This window comes from Podarcis liolepis (assembly GCF_965112155.1).
Source record: "Podarcis liolepis genome assembly, chromosome: 1".
NCBI lineage: Eukaryota > Metazoa > Chordata > Lepidosauria > Squamata > Lacertidae > Podarcis > Podarcis liolepis.
Genome location: NC_139554.1, coordinates 86737706 through 86762434, shown reverse-complemented (window position 1 = coordinate 86762434; position 24729 = coordinate 86737706). Strand labels below are relative to the sequence as shown.

General features: G+C 43.9%; 1 protein-coding gene across 44 annotated transcripts in view; it reads right to left on the bottom strand.

The window, feature by feature from the left end:
* The window catches only part of TNS1 (tensin 1), a 331981-nt gene that overhangs the window by 119741 nt on the left and 187511 nt on the right, over positions 1-24729 (bottom strand). For 40 of the 44 annotated variants that reach the window (XM_083487986.1, XM_083488019.1, XM_083488029.1 and 37 more), the window contains 2 exons: positions 9009-9047; positions 327-368 (listed from right to left, as the gene is read on the bottom strand). In XM_083487986.1, the coding sequence (XP_083344112.1) occupies positions 327-368; positions 9009-9047 (81 nt within the window). The remainder of the gene's footprint in view (positions 1-326; positions 369-9008; positions 9048-24729) is intronic. The other 4 variants (XM_083488004.1, XM_083488001.1, XM_083488022.1 and 1 more) reach the window with 1 other exon arrangement.

The following is a 24729-nucleotide window of genomic DNA, read 5'->3' as shown; positions in this document are numbered from 1 at the left end:
GATGAAATACAGTTGCTAAATAGGTAAGAGACATAGTAGGCTACAAGGAAGCCCGAATAGGAAAGGTTGTGGGAACCTGAGATTTGCAGGGAGATCAAGGACAGGAGGATTAAGAAACTGAAGGAGTAAATGTGTGTGTAACACACCTCAGCTTTCTGTTTTCTAACCCGATGGAAGCTGGTTTGAGGAAAAGCACATTGGACAAGAGCATTTCTTGTCCACATGACAGGGGGCAGAACCACTGCATACAAGGCAATGGGATTCCCAAGGGACATTCCCCCTCCTGAATGTTCTTGGCTGCAGCAGAGGAAAATCATATCACTTACCGGGGTTTCTAAGTGCTTCGCAGGACTTTCCTCAGCAGATGGCTGTATAGGGGAGAGAGATAGAGAAAGCATGAAGGCTTAGCATAAGTTCAAAGTTCCCCCACTTATTTATAGTACTAAGCTGCACATTCCCAGGCAATGTTCAAAAATTCTACTTCCTTCTCAAAACTGAGGGGAAAGATTCAAGAGGTCCCTGGAAGGTGGGCCAGACTTCTCAGTTTGTGACAAAGTTGAATTTTAATGGGAAGAGAGGAAGTTAATGTTTAATGCGCAACAAATCACTTGGAGAACCATTTTTAAATTGTTATTAACCAGAGAGATCTACATCGCTATGCTAACCGTAAATAAGCATTTTGTCACCGTTCTGATTCTGCGTTTTCTTGTAGCCCAGGGCCTGGCTCAAGATATTTTGCCGCCTGAGGCAAAAGGCAAGGTGGCAAACACACACTACAATTCCACCTATGGAGAAGAACTGTACTAACAGTTGAATCTTACATTCAACACTGGCAAAGGGACAGTGCACCTAGGGGCTGCTGGCTCACTTAGGGGGCACTGGGGCATGCACATCTCTGCCCACCAATACCTTACTCCCAGTATCTGTTGCCTGAGGTGGTTGCCTCACTCTGCCTAATGGTGGAGCTGGCCCTTTTTAGACTATTCTCAGTCAACTCCCTTTCCTCCTTCAATGCACCACAGTACTCTTTCTTCTCTCTCTGTGCAACCATGTCTCCCTTCTGTGTTAAACCTTGCTCCTATACAACTACAAATAAAACGTTTTAAGTGCAATATACAATGTGACACTAGACAGCGACAGTGAGCCTTATGGAAAATTCAACGTCTTGTTAAAAACGCTTTTGAAAAAAAGCATATCCCAAATGTTTTTTATGTGTGTGTAGACCTCTGCCCACTTATTTCATGTTTTCCCCCTCCCTACCCTCCAACATCTCGCACCCTATCTATTTCTATAGCCTCAACCTCACATTTTTCTGCACCTTCATATGTATCACCTAGAAGGGTCATAGCCCTTTTAAAAGTCACAGGGGAAATCCACATTTTTATTTGCAAATATTCATGCTTCATATTGCAAATGAAGGCATTGCAATAGGCATTGCGAAAGGAGGTTGCCAAAAGAAAAATCTGGGAGTAATAGCTGATGCCAGTTTGCTGAATCACAGTGTTTGGCCAAACAGTCTTGAGTTTCCCCTACAACCTGCCAATTTTTCTAGGTTACTTACAAGTAGTAAGCTCTGTTCTTGAGGGCTGAGTGATTACCATGAGGGCTTTTTCAATTATGGAGCTCATTCTGCATAATTCCACCTCTAGGCAAATCATCTGCGTGGGTTCCCTTCAGACGCTTAGAAGAGGATTTAGGGCCATCTAGTTTTAAGATCATTTAGAGATGGCTAAGTGAACCATTTTATTTTATTTTTATTCCTTGAAATTTTATTTGATTCTCTTTGTAATTTGACATCTTTTTGACTATAAAAGTTGGCAATAACAGCTGGCTTTTTAATGCACTTTTTAGTTTTGTTTTAATGTTAATAATCTAAATGGATTTGACTGTGAACCATCTTGAGGACCTGATTGTGCCAAAGTCAGCATACAAATTGAATAAATGGGCAAATTAATAAATTTATCCTTCTGCTCTTTCCCAAAAAAAAAGCCTCTGTAGGAAAAACACGTTTGCCTTGGTTCCTTGCACAGAACGATGTTAAATGTTCCAGACATAATTCAATTAGCAACCTGAGCTTTGATCACGCAGAAAAGCAAGGGAGTCCAGTTCATCTCCTGGATCAGCTGTAAAAGCTGGTGCTTCCCCCTCTCCCCTCACCCCATCTCCTTCTGAATTTATGTAAACAGAAGCAGCAAAGCTCACTGCCACTGGAGGTAGATGTGTCTCTGCAAGCCAGCCGTCATGAAACACCATCCATGCCTAAGGCGGTTTGGATGCATACAAGAGACCCCTGTTTTCTGTGGTTTATGTGTTGTTCTTCCAGAGTACTGGTTAAGATGCTTTGCTGTAAATATTAAAAATAAGACCTCTAGCATATTAGTCATGGCAGCAGTTCAAGGCAACACTCGGTATCTTGAAGTATCATATGCCATGTACTAATTACACATATTTTTAAAGATATCGCTCATAGCTTTTTGATTGAAAAGTTGTTTTGAAGGAGTTCAGGGTTTCCTCCTTAGCTGAACATATATCTTCTTTGGCAAAATCTCCTGATCTGTGTGCATTGTTCACATTTCTGAAGAGTATTTTAGCTTACATCTGCAAGAATGAATCAGACTGGCCGTATGATTCATGACTGTCCTTCGTATAATTGAAGTCTTTCTCTTACAAGGAGCAGACCTAATTCAGAGAAGAGGAACATCCCATGCCTACGCACTGCACAATTTGACCCAACATGGCCATCTCCCATCTCTGTGTAACCAAGGCACTTCTGTACAAATGAGAAACAGACCAGAAGCACAGCTGCATGGCAGGCTGGGAAGGAAAGGGAACATCCATCTCAGAAGAGGAAGAACATTTGCTAAAGGCAACGTGCTTCCTGAGCAACGTGGATTCTGCATGGCTGTTGTTTTAAGGGAAGACATTTCCTTCACCTAGCTTGGGAAGTCTTCGCTGGCAAGAAGGAGTTATAAATCTTCCCCACTGGCAACTCCTCGTGCCTACCAGCCAAGGAACTCGGAGCATGCCACATTCTAAATCTGCACAATGGTGCCATTGTGGAGAGTCCTTGGGTTCCTGGCAAATGTACAGGTCTCTTAGGCAGCCCTTCAGGAGAAGGCTGGCTCCTAGCACACCGCACAGCTTCCTTGACAAACCCACAATAACGGTCCCAAGGAGACCAGAGCATGTGCCTTCCACAGATAAACTTCCCTGGCCAGCCTAGGAAGCTCTCTCGGGGACCTATGTATGCTGTGTTTACCATCCAAATATGCCAGTGTGTGCACAGAGATTAATCTGTGTACGGAGATAATAAGCAGCAGACCACTTGTGAAAAGAAACTTGCAAAGCAGCTGGCAGCAAAGGAGCACAGAAGCAGATAGTCAAAATGCTCTGTTTTGACTGGGGGGGGGCTAGATTTGAGGAGAGGCATGTCTATGGCTTGGCAGGGATCTGTGCAGGTACCTGCATGAGGCCACCTCTAACTGCTGCCTTGGCTTGCTGCCAGTGCAGACGGGGTGTAATGCTGAATAGCCCAAGAAGATAGGGCTCTGTATGCCAGCAAGCCAGTTACCCAAGCAAGTTGCTTTTGGCAAAGGATCACAGGGCATTTGAAGGGCTCCAGACCTTGGTATGCCAGCCAAAGAACAGAGGCATGCGTATCAAGAGTTACCAAATTGGAACAATAACGGGAATCGGGAGCAGAGTTTGGTCTAACCCTGCCATTTGTAATTCCAGCAAGGGATCATGAGACAGCTGTGTTGTGCTTTATCCCTAGCATCTGATAATCAAAGATATACTACCTCTGAACACAGATGCTCTGTTCAACTGCTGGAGCTAAGACAAGAGCCGTTTATCATTAGGCACAGCTTGTGACTTTCCAGAGGAATGTGGGCAGCTACTGCTGGAGACAGGAATCCACAAGTTTTGCCCACCCGTGGCAGTCAATGAAATGTTGTGCTCCTCTCCAAAGGGGCAGGGTCTCTGAAGGGGCAGGTGTAGGAATAAGCCCCCACTCTCTCTTTTCCAGCTCCAAGCTGGAGAGGGTGGTGGAGGCTTATCCCAGTTACAGGGAACTTACAAGAGGTGTTCTATACATGTCCATGGCCAAATATGATGAGCCGAGTCTTCTTGCCTAGTCAGAGCTGGGGCTGGGGGCTTGTCCCTGTTGTGCTCAGCTTCAAAGGTCCTCTGAGCGCCTAAGAAGCCCACTCTCCATCCCAGCAAAGAGACTAGTGGGGGACTGGGAGCTTGTCCCTGTCACACTGAGCTTTATGCTTGACAGAGGTGGGGGAAGGAGGAATACTCACCATGGGAACCAAGACAAGAGAATTTGTGGGATTTGATGGGATTATACCACTGGTGAAGATGGCTGCTTTTATAGTACATCCCTCTTGGACCTACATACATACAGGAGCCCCTTTTCCAGCAATGCTGTATACTAAAACAACGTTAGAACTATGGATGTTAAGAACATAGAAAGAGGCCTGCTGGATCAGGCCAATGGTCCATTGAGTCCAGCATCCTGTTCTCACAGTGGCCAACCAGATGCTTATGGGAAATCCACAAGTGAGAACTGAGCACAACCTCCTGCCCTGTGGTTTCCAGCAACTGGTAACTGATAACATTGCTGAAATCCACCCATCCTTGGCTCAAAATACAAACCCTGCAGACATATAATGCTTGCCTTAAATACAAAATGAGTATTACAGACTGGGCTCTTTTCATGTGAGCTAAAGCAGAACTCCTCCCTTGCTTGCTCCCTTTCCCACTTTGCTGCTGCAGCTGCTCTGGTGACAGACAACAAGAAAGCATCTCAGGTGAAAGGGACTCGGGGAAATATAGTTGGTGCTGTTGGGAAAAGTACATTTCCTAGGATCCCCGGTGCTCAGGAAGCTGTAATAGTAATGTTCATTGTGTAGAAGCACCAGGTTGTGTGTGTGACTCACATGACACTGGCAAAGAAGCGGCAGATGTTCCACAAGAAAAGGAGGCCAAGTGGGGCAGCAGTTATAGGGCATTTGGAAACTAGGGTAGGGGAAAGAGAATAGGTTTTTCTTCAAGTTCTACAATGCTCCTTGTTACTGCCACCCCCAATCTTGTCACAGCTTTTGTAGAGAACAAGAAACATCTATGAAAAGGAGGGCAGGGCCTCCTTCCCATGATACTTGTTTATGTCAGCACAGATGGAATATGCTGACTGTTTTTGCACAGAGAGCTTCTTTCGGAATTCCTTGCTCCTCTTTCATGGCAACTTAGGGTTTTGCAAAGCTTTGATCCAGAGTGCCCTGCTGCCTGTCTCCCTAACAGCTTCTGACTTACCATTAAGAGATTTCCAGGGGAAAGGAAGAGACAAAAATAAAGATCTGGGCAATGACGACAAAGCCCAAGAACCATCTGCTAGAGCGATTTGTGTTGTGCTGGTGTTGTGCTGGGAAGGCAATGCCAAGTGCTCTGAGACACAGAGACTGCATACCATCAACCATGTCTGGCACCAGGAGGACCATTCCAAGAATGGGAAAGGGCACAGGAGAAGCGACAACTCTCTGCACCTATTAGAGATGTGGACAAATCTTTCAGATTGCATTTGGTGAGATGCTGTGAGTTTGCAATGGAACCAAATGCCTGACATCACCCAAAGGATAAAATGGTTACATGGCACAAGACTGTAGCCATGCAAGTTAAGAGGTATGGCTAAAGCCAATTATGAAGCCTCTACACTGGGGCTCCTGCATCTAACCTACATTTTTCCAGGTCCTCAGTCTATGTACAGACTGTGCATTCTGCATGACTTTCTTCGGTTAAAGAATATGGGGACCTGATGCAAGACATCGTACCTTAATTCCTTCATGCACTCCTACTTTAGTGCTAAACTGAAATTGTCACACCAATCATCCCTCAATTCCTCATCATTTTCCTTACTTCAAAGAAGCCTGATTTTTTGTTTTTGTTTTTGTAAGCAGGTTTGTTGCACAAGAGTGCCAAATCCACTTTGTCTATGCCAAATCTGGAAGCATTGCCGGATTTATTCTTCCTGTGCCACCCCTGCAGCTACCAAATTTGTGGCCCACCACCACTGTGATTTCCAGTTTCCCCATTTGGTGAAACTGTCCCTGCCACTAAAGGGTGTGCCTCTGTTTTAAATGTGAGCACCAAAAAAAGAATTGCATTCCTGGAATGGAAAATGTTAGCCTCTGAAATCCCAAGTAAGAAGAGTAGGAAGATTCCTTTTTGCCTTCTGATTTCTTTTAAAAATATGGCAGAGAGGTCCTGTTTGCCAGTAGACTTATTGCACAGCTGCTAAGGGGCAGCCCCCAAGCAAGCCTCCTCCTCCCTCCCACCACCCACCATCCTGGGTGAGCCAAGGACACGGTTTCCAAAGCTAAACTCTGATTTATTCAGATTTGGCAGAGCCCGGCCAGGGCCCACAATGTGATTGGACCAGCATGTGGGTGGTTTCAATATGCAAGAGTTACAAACCAATTTGGAGCTTTCACTAAGCCAACCCCACCCTTCCAGACATGGGAGGGATGGACTCTGCCAGAAGAATCTGCCCTTGCAGGCTGGACACTTTTCCAGATGAAAAACAACACAAACTCCCCAAAAATGAAAGGAGAATCATGTTGAAGTGATGATAAATCAAGGCCAATGCTGGAATGTATCATATAAATGATGTTGAGGGCAGCTTTTCAATACAGCAATTCTTTTGTTTGCTTCTGGAGCTCTGATGCACACACAAGGCCAGGGACATTGTTAGCTGGTGCCCTGGGGAATCTGAGACTTGGGGCTTTCACACCATGCCCTGGGTCTTTTGACCCTTTCCCTTGTGGTCTGTTTTTTAACAAAGAAACAAAATACTTACAGGGTAACTGGATGCACTGCTGAGTTCAGTTTTGATGAGACCCTCAGCATTAGCAATCTTTATTTGCCCAGAGGCATCTATATCAAGTAGCATTTGCAAATTAGTGTGCCATGGGCCTGTGCCTTGAGTCCTATCCATACCCAATAATGTCCCTCTGCAAGGTTTATTCCCATGACATGGCAATGGACCATTAAGGAGGAATGCTGCCAGGCTGCTCCACTGTTTCAAGAGGCAGCAAAATATTTCTATGGGTGGGGTGGGAACCACCTGGTCAGTGGTATTAAGCCACCTCCTGAAAAGCATTAGAATTCAGCAAGACCACCCCTCTGAAAGATACCAACAAGCTATTTATGTGGGGACAAATGGTCCTACCAAAGTGTGGGGGGTACAGAGCTGAGTATTTGGTACACTCTACCATGTGGGTGGTGATGTGGTCTAAACCTAGGGCTTGCCAATCAGAAGGTCGGCGGTTTGAATCCCTGCGACGGGGTGAGCTCCCGTTGCTCAGTCCCTGCTCCTGCCAACCCAGCAGTTCGAAAGCACATCAAAGTGCAAGTAGATAAATAGGTACCGCTCTGGCGGGAAGGTAAACGGCATTTCCGTGCGCTGTTCTGGTTCGCCAGAAGCGGCTTAGTCATGCTGGCCACATGACCCGGAAGCTGTACGCCGGCTCCCTCAGCCAATAAAGCGAGATGAGTGCCGCAACCCCAGAGTCGTCCGCGACTGGACCTAATGGTCAGGGGACCTTTTACCTTACCACTATGTTGCCTATCCAAGAAGTTAACAGTGAAAGCTTGCAATTCTGAAATGTAGGGAGACCTGTGATAGGGGCTTCTCAGTAATGATACCACTATTTGGGATGCCTTTCCTAGAGATGATCACCTGACCCTGACCCTGATGTCTTTTTATCACCCACTGAAGACATTTCAGATTTTCTGTTTTAGATTTATGTTTTAACCTGAACAACAAGCAACCGTTTTGGATGTAACTATCTTGCCTTCCTATACCATGAGTCAGGAAAGAGATTAGGGCCTCCACACACACCCGTTCACCTCTCTCCTCCTTTAACACACTGGCTTTGGCACTGCAATCCTGGCCGGCATAAACCACTGTTCCCAATCATGTACAAAACAGGGAACTTTGGTTTAACATCAGTTTACTAACCAGAATCGTAAACCACGGCTTGATCCTGATTTAAGTTCCTGGTGGTTAGTAAACCAACATTAAATGGCAGTTCCCCATTTTGGTTCCATCAGGGTGTTCACTTTTAAACAGAGCAGGACTGGAGGGCAGAATCTAGTGCACGAAGACAGGAGTGGAGCGAGGGGAGCACATGCTGCTCTAAGCCTCCTTCTGCGCATCCTTAACCATTGTTTAGAAATCTGAGAGCACCCACTACCTCTGTTTTAAATTTTGAGGTTTTTTCTTCTTTTTTTGTCCCTCTTCTGTTTTATGTTTTATTGCAGTTTTTTTTATTATACTTTAAAATTTCTGTTAGCTGCTCTGAGAGTCCCTGGAGAGTGGGATACATATGCTGAGCACACACACCCCGGACACACCCCTGCAAAATCCCATTTACAAATAAAGGCTTTCATAGTGTACAGAAATGGATCAAAAGATTTTCTTGATAGCCTATCTAAAAGAGATTCTGCATTTGGGTGTTTAAAGGATAAGGAGATAGGTATTAACCCTGATGGTCGCAACAAAGAATGTACAGTAAACAGAGACTAGAGGATGTTTCATGATTACAAGGATGATTTGACAGTCTTTATGGCACTAATATGGGAACAATTCAATATGCTTGCTTGCGCTGTCTATTCCCACCCCTTTATCTGTTTGTCATACATTTTTAAAACATCTAGAAAATCAATTTAAAACAAATAACATCAAATACATTAACCATGTGCATGTGTGACAGAGGGGGAGTGGTAGAGTTGTCCCTCTTATGTATTTTGAACTTCACCTCACTTCACTTTACTTGGGGCACATTTTAAGGAGCTGAAGCACATCACCTCATTGTAAATTTGCAGACCCTCCAATTGCCCATCCTTCGGCAGTCCATATGCAAATAAATGCCTTTGGTGCCCGAGGCAGCAACAGAGAGGGCAGAAAGCAACAGCCAAAGGAGGAGAGGAAACAGGTCACTTACCAGCTCATGATTGCTAGCAGGCATGCAAGGCGTGGCAGCCTAAAGGGCAGAACACAAAAGAGAGCAGTGTTAGAATCCTTGTACTTTCAATACAAAGAGAAAAGAGAAGAGAAAGGAAAAGACAGAATTATGAGCATTATCTGTACAATGTAACCACCTCTGTCCCACCATCAAAGAGTAGTCCCACCAATACTGAGCGGCTCCACTTGTACTGGGAAACTGCTCCCTTCCCACTAAGTAACCAAGGATTTACCCAGATCTCTGAGGAGTTGCTTGGGACAAGGTCCAAAATATGCAGAACTTCAAGACCCTACCATAAGAACCCATATAAATCTGCTTCCAGGACAACTGCCCAGGAGTGAAAATTCTTACTGAAGTTCCAGACTAGGAAGGATGCACACGCTCTGGACTATTCCAAGCTATCACTGAGAGAAGATGAGGAGGACAACCAAGACCTGCCAGGTGGATGGTTTTTGCATTATGAAGCAAAATGTGACTGGCAGGGAACAGGCTTACATGAAGGAGGGGTTCTGTACTTCTGTATCTCCTTTTAAACTTGCTTTTGGTTGTTTGTTTTTGTTTATAATCTGGGGAGGGGGAGAGATGCTTGCCAAAGGATGAAGCAATTGCAGCTGAAGAATGAATGTACTCCTGCACAAGTCAACAAAGAAACCCTGGTTAAAAAGGGTCCAGAATCAGAGAGACAGGGACAAACGTTCCCATATGAAGATAATTTCCCTCAAGTTTGCTAAGACCTGCACAGTCAGTGCCTCTGAACAGCAGAATGCTCTCTTTCTTGAGTTCTTCCACCTACCTAAGTGCCAACTCTTTCTCTACTCCCCCTCCAAAAACCCCCCAAAAACCCTGTGAGAACAAGTAAAGTAAACTTTAGGCACCAGGTGAAATATTTAATACTTTTTGGTGCTGGCTCCACCATATCTGTAATCCCACCCCCTAGGATCAGGCTGCCACTCCTCCATCAAGCCTTCTCTTGGGTTGCTTTTTAAATGGACCACAGAGAATCATTTGTTCTCTCTAGTCATTTCTTGAATGATTTTATGCTGTCTGAAGCTAAATTTCATAGTATATTGCTATGCATTTTGTAGTGCTGCTTTTTTTAATTACTGTGCTGTCAGTTTATGAGGACTTGGAGCTGAAAAGAAGGGTGTGTGTCTAAAATGGATTAATTAAATAATATTCAGCCTGCCTATTTTCCACATTTGCACATTGCTGCCACCTACAAATGACCACATCTTGAGTCAGCATTGAGATTGCAGCTGCACAAGTTCACAACTGAAGTCTTTTATGGCAAGGATGGGGGGGGGCAAAATCTATGGACCTTCAGATGCTGCTGGACTCCCAGCTCCCATCAGCCCTATCCAGAATGGTCAATAGCTAGGGACCATGGCACCAGCTGTAGTCTAGTAACATTTGGATGGTGACAGATTCCTAATCTCTGCTTTATAGGATCGATTCAGCCTGCTTCTGCAAAAGGCAACCTCAATGGAGAGAAACCCAGGTTGAAATCCCAAATTTGGAATTAAAATACAAAACTGATTTCCTCACTAGGTTTCTGTACATATACACTGTGGGGCATTAGTTAAGAACTGTTTTACATCATGGATCAATGTAGTAATACAAATGTTGCCAGATGAACATTTAAGAAGAGGATACTGCAGACTTGCCATCTCTCTTCCATGTGGAGTCAGTCCACAGAACTGTTCTGGAAAAAAAGGGGGGAGGAACCAAGCAAACCCTTCGTTCTGAAGAAGCAGTCTCTCTTACAACCACGGACAAGCATTAAAATAACAGAGAACAGGACATCAAGAATGGGTAGATAATGGAACAGTCACACTGGATCCCACCAGTCCTGCAAATGTGGGTAGCAGCTTTTCTTACTGACCACAGACACTAAGTAGCCTAACTTGTGGAGCATAAGGGTGGTCCACTTTTAAATAAAATGTATTTGTTATCCAGATGTTCCATGTAACACCTCAAAGCTAGTGAATGAGCCTGACATGAGCCATATCATCTTTCAGGTTACAGGGAATAATGAGATTTAAAATACTTTTAAATGGGGGTTTCTTTATTTGCCTTCTCAGTTTTGAAGCAATTGATCATGCCCCTACCCTATTTCTGGATAACTATTAACTTTGAGTTTGATGGGGGGGGGCAACATGGGACTCCAGAATCTTCACTATTACCATAGTTACCATTAAAATTACCATGATCATAGCCTCATTATTGTTCTTATTCTCATTAGCAGTGTTTTAGTGTACAAAATGCCTCACACTTCTTACCACATTTCTCCCTCACAACAATCCTGCACTGTGGACTAATAACAGTGACTTTCCCATGGCCATAAACTAGGTGAGCAGAAGATTCACATTCTAACCAGACCCTTTGATTCACTGTGCCATGCAGGGCCTCTTTTTTCTGAGGGGGAGGGAGAAACAACTGCTTGTAAAAGCCATCATAAAAATCAAGAAAGTTGGCCACAACCAGAAGAACTTCATATCCACTTAATTAAACCCCCATGTTACGGAATATTTGTAGAAGAACAAAAGGGGATGGGGGAAGAGTTTTTCCACAGATGCCAAGTAAACACCCAGTCCAGCCAAGCTACAGTTCCAATCATTTCCAGAGGCGATTGCATTTGGCCTTTCGGCCTTTGTGAGTTGTTATTTGTGCCAACTCTTTCTTGTATTCTTTTCTTGTAGGGTAGAGAGGAATAGCTCAGTCAGCAAGCCACGAGACTCTTAATCTCAGGTTCATGGGTTTAAGCTTCATGCTGGGCAAAAGATTCCTACATTTCAGAGGCCTGGGCTAGATGGCCTTCGTGGTCCCTTCCAACTCCACAATTTTATGATTCTATGAACCCTTGCACACAGAGGGGACTAGTGACAATATTGACTTCCAAACAGCAGAGGGCATCAACAGATTGGAACGGCGAGAGCCCACAGGAGCATGTCACATTCTTCAATATTTTCCAGGCTGTGCCCTCCACCCTCACAGAAACAAGCAGGTTCATTTTCTGGATAAGAGGCAATTAGAATCAAACACTCTTGACATACACAGTACAGTCCGGCAAGCAAATATTCTTTGAACATTTCAGCAGGCAGCACACTAACTTAGCTGATTTGGCAGTAAGCTGCTAGACTGGATTTGAGTTGGATCCAGTCTGTTTCTGCATATTAAAATTATTCTCCCCACATTGCCCCCACTATACATGGTTGTTCACTCTGCCAGAGTAACTGTCCCATGTCCTAAGCCTTCCAAGACACACTGTAAGGTCATCTCAGCAGGAAGTCTCTTCCAGAATTTCCAGCGAATTGCACTGTTGACCCAACCTATAATTTGCAGGAAAAAACTAGTGGCTAAGAACTATTTTTGGCTGAGCAATGTGAGTCCCTGGCAACCAATGTGATGATGTTTCACTCTTTGTCCTGTAATGCAATCACTTTTTAAAGTAACCAACAAAAGGATTCCTAAATGGTGGGGGGTGCTCTCTAGGACCTTCCTGAGCAGAATCCTCGGTACAATTTTCTTGAAAGCAGAGCAAAGCTGGAAAATCAAAGCTGTGTTTCTTGAAATTGGGTCCATAGGAATGCAGTAGCCAGGAAGGATGCCAAGGAACACAAGCAGTTAACCATTTCAGCTGCACCTTGTTATCTACTGCTTGGCTGCATTGAAAGCACAACCCAGAGCAGAGAGGTTACTGTCACAGAAAACCAAGTCTGCATGATCTCCCTGTTATAAACAGGGAAGATGCATGCAAGATGGCAGATGCGGAAGTATAAATATCTGATTAGGTAATCAGAAATAAGTGATTTTACTTAAATCTCTGCCTTCAGTTCATAGCCATCTCTCCATTGACAGCACAACCTTACACCAACCAGACTTGACACAAAGAGTTTCTCTCCTATTGATTTCAATTGGGGGGGTATCCTGGAAAAAACAGCTACTTCCAAGTCAGTGACTGCCCTGCACACATTGCCATGACAGACCATAGGATATGTTGTGATTCAGGGGTCACCCTCATGGCACTCATAGATGCACATGTACTTGAAGATGCTTCCCTTGGTGCCTACAGAGTCCCCTCTCTGAAATTCAGCTTGAAAGAAGCATTCTGTGGTAACCAATGGTTTTGGGTCTGTGCTTGGTTGTGGGGGATGTGGTGCCCACTACAGTTTTTGCAGTTTGTAAGTGTGCCCAGGGCCCCAAAAAACATCAGAGACATCTAAGGTAGCACAACTCAGGTTGATCCACAACTACAGCACGCCACCACTAGGATATAAGCCACACCCAGGGAGACCATTACAGAGTCCTATTGTGAATCCTGCTTCATGGATATTGTTGTCCACCTGTTCATTACTTTCCCTGTTCATCTCTCTTTGCTCTCAAGCAGGCACAAGATCAATCCTACATCCTGTCCTGTGCTAACCAAGAGAGATGACCACCCCATGACCAGAAGCAGCAATCAGGATGCTACTACCTGGTTCCTTCATTACTTGTTCAAGGCAGGCACTTATATGTCTCTCCAGTCATGGAGAAACATCCCGAACCAGCAATCTGCACTGAGGGATCACAAAAACTGCCCAGTGTATTCTGCACAACTATGCAAGGGACCATTTGTGGGTGGATCATGTCCTCAGTGGTGAACCACCACTGCATTATCGACACAGCAAAAGCACGTCTGGGCAGCTAACGTGAATAAGTGGATGATGCCTCTGGAATACCACACGGTTCCCTTTGGCCACAAGAGAAATCTGAGGTCTGGAAGCAGCCGGTGAAACAAAGCACAAAGCAGAACAGCAAAACTATAATAGAGGTTTGCTACTTCGCTGGATAAGCAGAGCTTCCTGGCCTCAGTGAAATGACGATAGAGATGCTGTTCGTAGCCAGTTAGACAATAATTAGCCAACAGCACTGAAAACACATTACAAAGAATGTTCCCCTCTCGTTCTGATGCTTCAAAACTATTTGCTGCACCCCACCCCCCCGCAAAAAAATGCCTCAGTCAATTCACCAAGTGACCAAACAAAGCTCATAAGAAAATGTTTGCTCTCTCCTTTTGCATGTCACACCCTGCCCGTCAGACGCACATTCCTGCATTATCATCCTACCAACAGCGGAGAAGAGGTTTTTTTGCACTCCTAATTATTTGATCTGTCTTCCCACCCAAGGGCTCCCTTCAGCATTACTGTTCCCCAGCCAGAACTGAACACATTCCAGGGACTGTGTTTGTGTTCTCTCCTCTGTTTTGTTATGGGCTGAGTGGTTGTGGCTTTATATATATATATTCTAATGGAGAAATGCTACCATAAAAGGACCTTCTCCTAGCCTTCAGGGCTGGCCCTGATCCACAAAGCGCAAGGAATGTTCTGCTTTGGCCCACTTGTGAGTTACAAGCAGGGAGAGATTTTGGCTCAAGGAAGATATTATGTTTACACAGCATCTCCAGGCAATTGCACAGAGAGGGCCAATATTTCAGAAGCACCCTCTTGAGCTCCTGTAGCAACACCTGCAGCAACCTCATTCATCAGTTCAAAGGGTTGCCTTCTTCAACCACACAATGATTTGTTCCATCAAACTGGTCTAGCCATGCGGGGGTGCAAGTCTGATCAGCAACAGGTTCAGGACAGATAAAACAAAATACTTCTTCACACGATGCATAATTAGCGTTTGGAATTCAGTAGCTCAAGATGTGCCTTAAATGGCTTTTCTTAAAAAAAAGATTTAATGAATTCATGGAAGATAAATCTATGAACTGTGTTTAGCCATGAAAGCAAAATAGAATCTTCATGTTCAGAGTCAGTGTATTGCTGAGCCGGACTGGCCCTATCATTAGGCAAAGTGAGACAGCCTCCTCATGCTGCAGGTGCTATGTAGTGGTGGTAAGGTGTTGGAGGATTGGGGCAGTGCCATAAAGCCAGCCCTGCACCCCTATCATCAGTGTTCAAGATTCAAATGCCAGCCCGGTAGTCTTCTGAAGAGGGAAATTGAAGGTGCAGGTGGAGCTACACCTCCTTTGCCCCAGACAGCAAAATGTATTGAATAGGCTTGGAATGAATACCAAATACCAGAGACAAACAACAGTGCATGACTGTCATCAGCATACCCTTGCTTGTGATTTTCCAGGGGCTTCTGGAATGGTTAGATGGACCTTGGGCTGTTCGAGATTCATGTGTTCTTACAAGAAGGGCTCAAATCTGATCAGTTTGGAGCAGGGGTAGACAACCTAAGGCCCGGGGCCCAGATGCAGCCTAATTTCCTTCTCAATCCAGCCCGTGGATGGTCCAGGAATCAGCGTGTTTTTACATGAGCAGAATGTGTCCTTTTATTTAAAATGCATCTGTGGGTTATTTGTGGGGCCTGCCTGGTGTTTTTACATGAGTAGAAGGTGTCCTTTTATTTAAAATGTATCTCTGGGTTATTTGTGGGGCATAGGAATCCATTCATTTATTTATTTTTTCAAAATATAGTCCAGCCCACCACATGGTCTGAGGGACAGTGGACCAGCCCATAGCTGAAAAAGGTTCCTGATCCCTGGTTTAGGGAAATAAAATACAGTGCACAGTGAGACAATCCCTTTTGTTGTGCACCATGGAGAACTTACTAAATTCTGCAGAGTTACTAAGTTCTGCTCTACAGAACCCTATATTAAGGGATAATGCTACTTTTAAATAAGGAGCATCCCTTCTTATATGCAAAGGATATCATTTAACCATACCACCAAATCAATCCTAGAGGTAAATTCCATTGAAATATAAATTGAGACTTGGGCCTGAAAGAGAGTGGGGGGGGGGGTTGGGGGGGAGGGTGAGTAGGAACCCAATTAATCTGGACAGTTTTTTGTAATAAAGTTTTTTAAACATACAGATACATACACACAATAGCAGCTCATGTGCAAACCACGTGCACAGACACAAGGAAAGCTTGGCATTTGTCCACAGGGAATGTGGTATATGCATGCAATAAGTGCCATTTAAGGGCTCTGCTTCCCCAGCCTTTTTCTAGCCTTAGATTGCAATCTCCTATTAACAAGGAACTTCAGCCCTGAAGATTCCACAAGGAATAATTAGAATTAAAAGGATTTGATTTTGTTATTTTTTAAAGCACTCATTGTACCTTTGCCTGTTTGTTTGCCACTTGTATGTTTTCTGCTTCACTGACTGTAGATTAAGAACACATTTGTTTTGTGTTTTTGCGCATTTAGGGTTCAGCAAGCTCTTGATGGCACTTGTGGTTGGCACACAAATGTCACGTATGCCATGGAAGTGGAAAATAAAACTCTGCTCAGATGTTCATCAAGGGTGGAAAGTCAACACCGTCAAAATGAATTGATGAGATGTGAACAGAGGATGGTGCTAGACAAGAATCCAAAAGCACAAGGATAAATCCCAAATACCTATCTATCTGCTCACTTCATGGCAAGAAAATAAACTAAAATATTACAGTGAAGCTCCCCAAAGGGATTCTTCCTCCATGGAATGCCTACTATTACACTACAAAACAGAGAACAGTCATAGTTCAATAGCACAGGTCTGTCACTGTATGGCTTCCCCCAATGATATTCCCTCTCATTCAGAAGGGAATTTTAACACTCTGTAATGAAGAACAAGGGGAAACAATGGAGACTCACTGAAAATGCACAGATGACATACCAGTCAACTTAACTGTAGTCAAAAGTGCATGTAAAACAAACATGTGTTCATTGGTTTGTGATTATTTTTTTTGCCTAACATCTAACAAGTGACATCTACATACACTCCCCACCTCCAATACCATATTGTCCCTAACTGGAAACCAATTATTCAGCATCTCTAGTTTACAGAAGTCAGTCCAGCAGTAACGGACTTTATTATTTATGACTCTGGTAATTACTATTTAAGACCTATGAATCCCAAAGGAAGGCAGGAGAGGAGAGACCAAGACCAGGGAGCTTCTAAAGAGACAATCAATGAACCCAAGAGAACTATTGAAGCTGTTTAAGAACTATGAGTGGTAATCAACTAAGTTTTACTCAAAGTAGACCCAGTGGAAGTAATGAGAATAACTTTGTTAGCCCCCCCATTACTTTCAATGGGTCTACTCTGAGTAAAATTTTTGTTGAATACAACGCTGTGTGTCTTGAGGAAAGGCAGAAGTGCAGAAGCAGCCTGTGCTAATGGATCCCTGTGGGACATCAGCTTGTCTGAAAGAACTCAGTTGTTTTAGATTTTGCAGTATTTGTTTGCAGTATTTTACACCTGTTTTGGGTGCCTTGACAGCAATGTATTATATAAACACAATGGTACCTCGGGTTAAGAACTTAATTCGTTCCGGAGGTCCGTTCTTAACCCGAAACTGTTCTTAACCTGAAGAACCACTTTAGCTAATGGGGCCTCCCGCTGCCGCTGCACTGCCGCTACACAATTTCTGTTCTCATCCTGAAGCAAAGTTCTTAACCCGAGGTACTATTTCTGGGTTAGCAGAGTCTGTAACCTGAAGCATCTGTAACCCAAGGTACCACTGTATAATAAATAGATTACTCCAAGTTATTATTCTGTACCCTATTGCTATTTCCTTCTGCAAATATTACTGGTAGCACACTGAAGATAACTTCATTAGAAAATACTGAATATTTAGCATTCTTACAATAATGGGTCCAGCCTGCTTATGATTCCACAATAAATAATACAGTGGTGCCTCGCAAGACGAAAAGAATCCGTTCTGTGATTCTCTTCGTCTAGCGTTTTTTTCGTCTTGCGAAGCAAGCCCATTGACAGATTAGCGGATTAGCGTTATTAGCGGCTTTTAGCGGCTTATCAGCTTAGCTGATAAGCGGCTTAGCGGCTTAGAAAAGGGGGGGGAGGGAAAAAACCTCGCAGGAACTCGCAAGACATTTTCGTCTTGCAAAGCAAACCCATAGGAAATTCGTTTTGCGAAGCACCTCCAAAATGGATAACCCTTTCGTCTAGCGAGTTTTCCGTCTTGCAAGGCATTCGTCTTGCGGGGCACCACTGTGCAAGGTAAAATCACTACTGGAATTATGCCTTCAAGATCTTTGGAAGCTAAATTCACAAAAGTTTGTCTAAATTTAATGTTTGTTAATGTCATGCACACTCGCCTAAGTACTATGACCCCTGGCACCACACGGCAAGCAAGTTCCCCTGAGGCCTCTACCGGTCTGTCTCCATCCAATAAGGATCATGGAGCCTCTTTATGTGCTTAAGGAGGAGACCACAGGTTGCTAACATGGACATCTCTGTTCTGACCACTTCAATGAAGGAACTGACTGCTGGCCACTGAGGGGAAGGGCACTCACTTTGATCATGACTGCCCCTTAGCCATCTGCTGTGTTTTTCCGTGTTTCCCTATCTTAGTAATGGCCCCAGAAATCTTCAAATAAAAGCTCCCCGTAATCTGCACTTCACCAAAGCTCTCCGGTGTCTGCGGCACTTCTGATTGTTGGCCCAGCATGAAAGTCACTGCGCACATGGAATCCATCAGCCTGCAAGCCAGACACAGAGCAGTGTTGATAGCACACCAGGCTCATGTTCCAGGACTGAATTTATGCAGCAGGAGAAGCGATGGAAAGATTGGCACATGCAATCCGAGCTCAAATAATGAAGTAGGTACATTGAGTGGCACCAGATATTTGGGGGAAGGGATTGTGTAGCACAACACAAATATTCTGCCCTGGACAGCAGCGGTTGTTCCACAGCAGAGGTAGGTCGTGAATTTCAGATATTTTAAAGTCGGAATGCTCACAAAGATCATTTGGACTAATGTCTCATCTAGCATGATCCAGTATTTCTTGCTACTGTAGGCAAAATAGCAGTTCTTTTCCAATTATATGCACAACATTTATGTCCTGCTTTATTTAGTAGACACATTTTTGCCAGATTATCTTCTGCCTTTGAGGGTGGAGGAGAGTTTCAATGCTCCCAGATGGAGATGTACTGTGGAATTTTTTCACACCATTTCCATGATGTCATCCTCATCAGAATGTCTTTTTATATTTTATCTGGCTTAATAAGAGCATCCACAGCCACCACTGATGTGGATGCTTGTTAGTGCATTTTTAATTTTTTGGTGGGTGGCTATGTAGTGATGCTTTGGTGGGTGGTTCCTATTGCCACAACTCTTATGTGTGCTTGCTCCTCCCATATGCACATCCTAGCCATTTTGTTCCGGCAGCCCAAATGATAAGAGCATGCCTGCTTCCGTATGCTGATTACCGTATTCTGAAAGCACCTCTGAATTTCAACAACTCTGGAGGAACTTTCCCTCAAGATCTCAACACGTGTGGGAAAATACTTTGGAGAGTGCAGTTGCAGTATGTGCACTGGGATTTTAAAAATAAAATAAAAGAATACAGAGGACTTGCGCAAGACCTGTTTATCAGAATTTTGGTGTCATTAAGTATCCAGTCACTTTCATGACTGGAAAGGAGAAACTGAGCAGTACAACCCGCTCAAAAGGAATAGAACATGTACACTTGTAAAAAGATGTACACTTGTGAAAAGATGTACACTTGTGAAAAGATCAGTGACCTGGAGCGTGGAAGCCAGATTGAGAACAAATGAGTAAAAATTGGAGGGGAGAGAAACAACAGTGACCTGTTTGCTCTCAGACTCGTTCATGCTTCCTATGACGATTTTATCCATATAGCCCCGATCTGGTAGAATGCTCTGCCACAAGAGACTAGGGCCCTGCGGGACTTGACATCTTTCTGCAGGGCCTGCAAGATGGAGCTGTTTCGCCAGGCCTTTGGCCAAGGCACAGTCCGACCCCCTCCTCCTGCAATCCTCATAGAACTCTAGCCCAACGGTTGCCATTAATTTGACTCTGAATTGATTTTAGAATGAATTGATTTTAGAATGTATTTCAATTAATTGATTGTGATTTTATGTAAACTGTGTTATTTTTACTGTTGTTAGCCGCTCTGAGCCCGGCTTTGGCTGGGGAGGGCGGGATACAAATTATTATTATTATTATTATTATTATTATTATTATTATTATTATTGTTGTTGTTGTTGTTGTTGTTTTGTTGTTGTTGTTGTTGTTGTTGTTGTTATTGTTATTATTGTTATTATTATTATTAATATCTATATGCTCAGAATGGGGGAAAGTAGCAGAGGTTGGGGGAGTAGTGACTGAGAGGAGGGGCCAAGAAAGTAGCATGGAAGCTGAGTGTTCAGAAGCTACACACAATCAAACACTCTGACTCTAGGAGCACAACACCACTACCTACCCCACACTCTCCTAGCACCTTATAAAGCCTTGAAGACGTGCTCTCTTGCAGTGGGGGGAGGGGGGTGTAGTGCTGATGGAAAGCAGGCTGCATGTGGCTCCCAGCACATCCCCTGCCAAAGTGCCAGGCAGAGGCAGAGCACCACGGTGCTGAGATATCGTGCTATAACTCATCTGGTTTGGAAGCTCTGCCCATTCTCATCCATCAAGCTTCCCGTAACTCTTACCCTCCTATGCTCCATGCCATTCCTGGAAAGCCAATCTCAGCTCTGCTCCATTTGTTCTTGACTGCTGATTCCTTCCCTTATATAGATTTTTTTTTTTCCCTTTAGTGCTGGGAGGGGAAGGAAAGAAATGCACGGGAAATAATGTTCCCGTGCGGAGGAGGTCACTGGATGATGCCATCACCTGACTATTTGAAGTTGTTCAGCTGGGAATGCTTTGGGAGTGAACACGCAGCTGGATGAGGGCATGGTAACTGCTGCTTGTTTGTTTGCTGAGAAGTGCTCCGTGTGGAGCCAACAGGCATGTGATTCCAAGCCCTGTGCGCAGCGTTAGTGAAATCTGGCATCCACGTTTTCCAACGGGTATTGGCAGCAGTGGAAAGGAAGGCTGCGAAAACAAGGTCCTGGAAAGCCTGCCTTTGAGTCCAGTGTGTAAAAAGAACACACCCAAGTGAAAATCGTGAGCGTTTGCTTTGGGGTGCCCAACTTCTGGTATGCATGAAGACAGACATGGGTCCCACTGAGATCTCTCTCTTTCCGTCTCATACATACACAAACATGCACACCCCAAAGATCAAACCTAAGCCATGTTTAGCCCAATAGCTTTGTTTTCCACAGCGACTATCAAGATGGTTGAAATTGCTGTATGTTCCATATAACCACAAACTAGCTAGGTGGGCAAGTGACTGAGTTACAATGGCTTGTCACGTATTCATCTTCCTTATAAACTACAATTTTATGCATTTTGGGGGTTTTGAGGGTGAATAAGGATTGCTAACGTATCACTGAATGCAATGGATATTACGTGTGAATGTTAAGTCTTTTAATCGTATTTATTTCAATGAGACTTGGGAATGTGTTATCTAAATATTCAGTAGCTAAAGCTTGCAGTTTCAGAGGAGAAAAAAGTTTTCTCAGCAAGAAAGTGGGTGGATCAGGAGACCAACAAGAGGACATGTTCATCTAAATACAAAGAAAGGTGTTGCTGATTATTACTAGTGTTTCTAGAAATGTGCCTTTGCTTCTGCTTCAGTCAGAACTCAGCGAAAGAAGTAGAACAGCCTTGAGCAATGGCCAACTGAGTTATACAGGCAGATTCCTTCATGATGGATGAGGACTGGGAGTGTGGGCAGATGAGTGGGAGCTGTTTTATATGACCATTGCCCATAGTTCCCTCCTCTGCTTCAGGAAGCTCCTCTGGTTTGAACACTGCTGGCAGACATCCCAGCGCCTTCAAGTCACAGTGGATTGTCAGGTCTGTTTCTGACACAAATGCAACTCTTCCCTATGGGTTTTCCCCCTACCAAATGTTTTAAACGTTCCTCCTGGAATGTCATGTGACCATAACAGACTAGAAACTTAGACCAATTGGGAGTAGAGTGGGATAAAGTTAGACCAATCGGGAGGGAGTGGGATAGTGATATTCAGGGGAAATTCCTCTCTATAGGAAATGCTCCAAGTTATGAATGGCTCCTGGAGATAGTGGTATGTTCCCCACAGTCCTTTTGTTTAGACCAGGCTTCCTTGAACTCGGCCCTCCAAATGTTTTTGGCCTACAACTCCCATGATCCCTAGTTAGCAGGACCAGTGGTCAGAGATGATGGGAATTGTAGTCTCAAAACATCTGGAGGGCTGAGTTTGAGGAAGCCTGGTTTAGACCTCTCTGACAATTCTGCTGCAGCCAATCCATCTTTTTACTCACATCAAGCCTCTTTGGCCTTTTCCTGCTGCTTTCATGGCGCCTCTTCAACATGCTTCTCTTGTCTCTGCCCCTCTCAGCCACTTTTTCACTTAGCTTTAATCAAAGCTTTATTACAATTTTTAACAGTGTGGATCAGGGATATGGAAAGAAAATGACGGATGGGCCTAACTAGACAAAAAGTGAAACACGTGGCAGCATCTGACATGTTTCTGTGAGTCATTTATTTAAATAGCAGCACTGGGGAGGCAATTGGGGCACTTGTGTGCACCAATGTATTTTTTAAACACTTCCCCCCATGCCACAATCCTGATAACAATCTGCCCCCCCCCCCAAAAAATACTGCTGTTCTGGGGTGCTTCAAGTGGCAGAACATGGAGAATGTTTGAAGGACTCACAAGAAACAAAACAAGCCAGAATTTCCAAGCACGAGGGAAAGTGGAGGGTTTTTGCTTACTGCAGATTTTTGATTTTAAAAGAGAGGGGGAAAGGAGTTTCCCACTGGCAAGTGTTATGGAAAACTGCCCCAGATGTTGCTCAGTGGTTGGTCCTTCAACCCAGTGAATTTCCTCAGGCTTCGCTTGCTTTCCCAGAGAAGACATGGCCAGCTCTGCACAGTCTCCTCCCTAGCTGGAAACTCTGGGAAATGCTGAAAAGCCACCACTGGGAAAAGTAAAAAGAAGGGGACAGCAAGGACACTGCCCCCTCCAAGTAAGCAATCTGATGAATTCCTCTGAGTTTAACTAATACAATTTCCCTTCAAATTTCTGTATGCCCAGGTTCTCCATCTCTAGACGGACAATTTTCTGTCTGCCATGTCAGTTCTGCATGCTTAAAAATTCAAGTTGCTGACTGGGTCAGCTGCAAAACATACTGTCCTGATGAGAGAGGAAAAACACGCAGAAGCTATCTTTGGGATATGTGGATGTTAAGACCTTCCATTGCTACACCTGTACATTCCCTCAAAAATAAATGTTCACGGAGCATTTTTCCACTGAGAAAAAAATGCCAGTTTTGCTCAGCAACATTACAATCAGGAATGAGTGAACTCTCCATAGCTCTGCCTAATCTCATTGGGATTGCCACCTACAGCTCTAATGCGGTCCAACGTCTCCAAGGCACATGCAAGAGCTTCTGTCAGCACAATTATTTCTATACAATGAATGTTCTCCTCAGGCTCTGGGGAGGGTCTCCTTGCAAGCTAGGAGGACTCTCCAGGGTGCTCACAATATACACGCTTTTGGTTACACGTGTGGAGTCCTGGAATGCAACCTCTGTGTAAACTAGGAGTTGCCTGTACTATCTGAGCATATTACACCAATTTTGGACCAACTACACTGGCTTCCAATATGTGAGCCTTATGCAGCTCAGGACCCCAGTACCTCACAGCACATCTCCACCTGAAGAAGCCTGTCCCCCAAACACTTGGTTGCTGATATCTTACTGCTACTGTTAGGGAATATTGTTTAGTTGATTAATTTTATGGTGGCCATGTTTATTCATCTGGGAGGGGTTTTGATTAACAAACTGAGAATTATTTATACAACTACTTGTAGTTGATTGCTGCTATTATGTTTTTAAATTGTATAGGTCCTTTTTGCATTTGACTTGCATCATTTGTTTGATTGTAAGTCACACTGGTGTTTTGTACAGAGTGATTGATAAGTGACATAAACCATTGCCATCTCCTCCTCGCCTCAGACTGTGTATGTAATGCTCCTGCTATGCCCGGGTGCATTTACTCTACAATTACGAACCATCAGTTTTATTTTGGGGCCAGCCAGATAATTTTATGAGGAAGTCAGATTGAATGGCAAAACATATTCCTGGGCATCCAAACCCCTGTATGCAGAAGAAAGTGACCTTCAACATAGAAGTTTCCCATTCCTACTTTAGATCCCAGTCAACTTTTTAGTTTAAAAAATAACCCTAAACTATGGACTGTCAATTATTTAATGACAGAGTATACTGTAATCTTCGGAAGTGATCCAAGGAACAAAAGTAATGAAACTAAATCCCAAAAGAGAAGAGGCAAACAGATATTCTTACATTTAATGTAGATCTCTCTATATACAACAAGCAAATCAAGCATGAGTTCCTCAGGAATGAAGCATTATTTGGGCACTTTCTAAAACCAGCTCTCTTCTTAACAAATTTGAGCTGGACAGTCCAACTGGCCAGAAGATAGTTCAGCTGTTCTTTCCTAACATCCTAAGAGCTGAACTAACAGAACTCCAAGCATGTAGAGCTGCTTAACATAAGGAACTGATCTGCCACAAAGACCACATCCATCTTCCCTTAGCACCTCTCACTAAATTATCCAAATGCACCCGGTATATATGTGCACCTTCACCATATTTTTGAGCAGCCAACTGATTCACACTCAACAAAAGCACACCAGTGAAGCTGTGATAAAAGGTGCAATATTCACTCAACATTAATTAAATTTGGAAAATGTAGGATTTAAAGAGTGAGAATTCCTTTCCCCAGCTGACTTCTGCAGCCAGTTACTAGAACACTTAGCACATCATGTTGAAAATCAGTGATATTTCTCCCT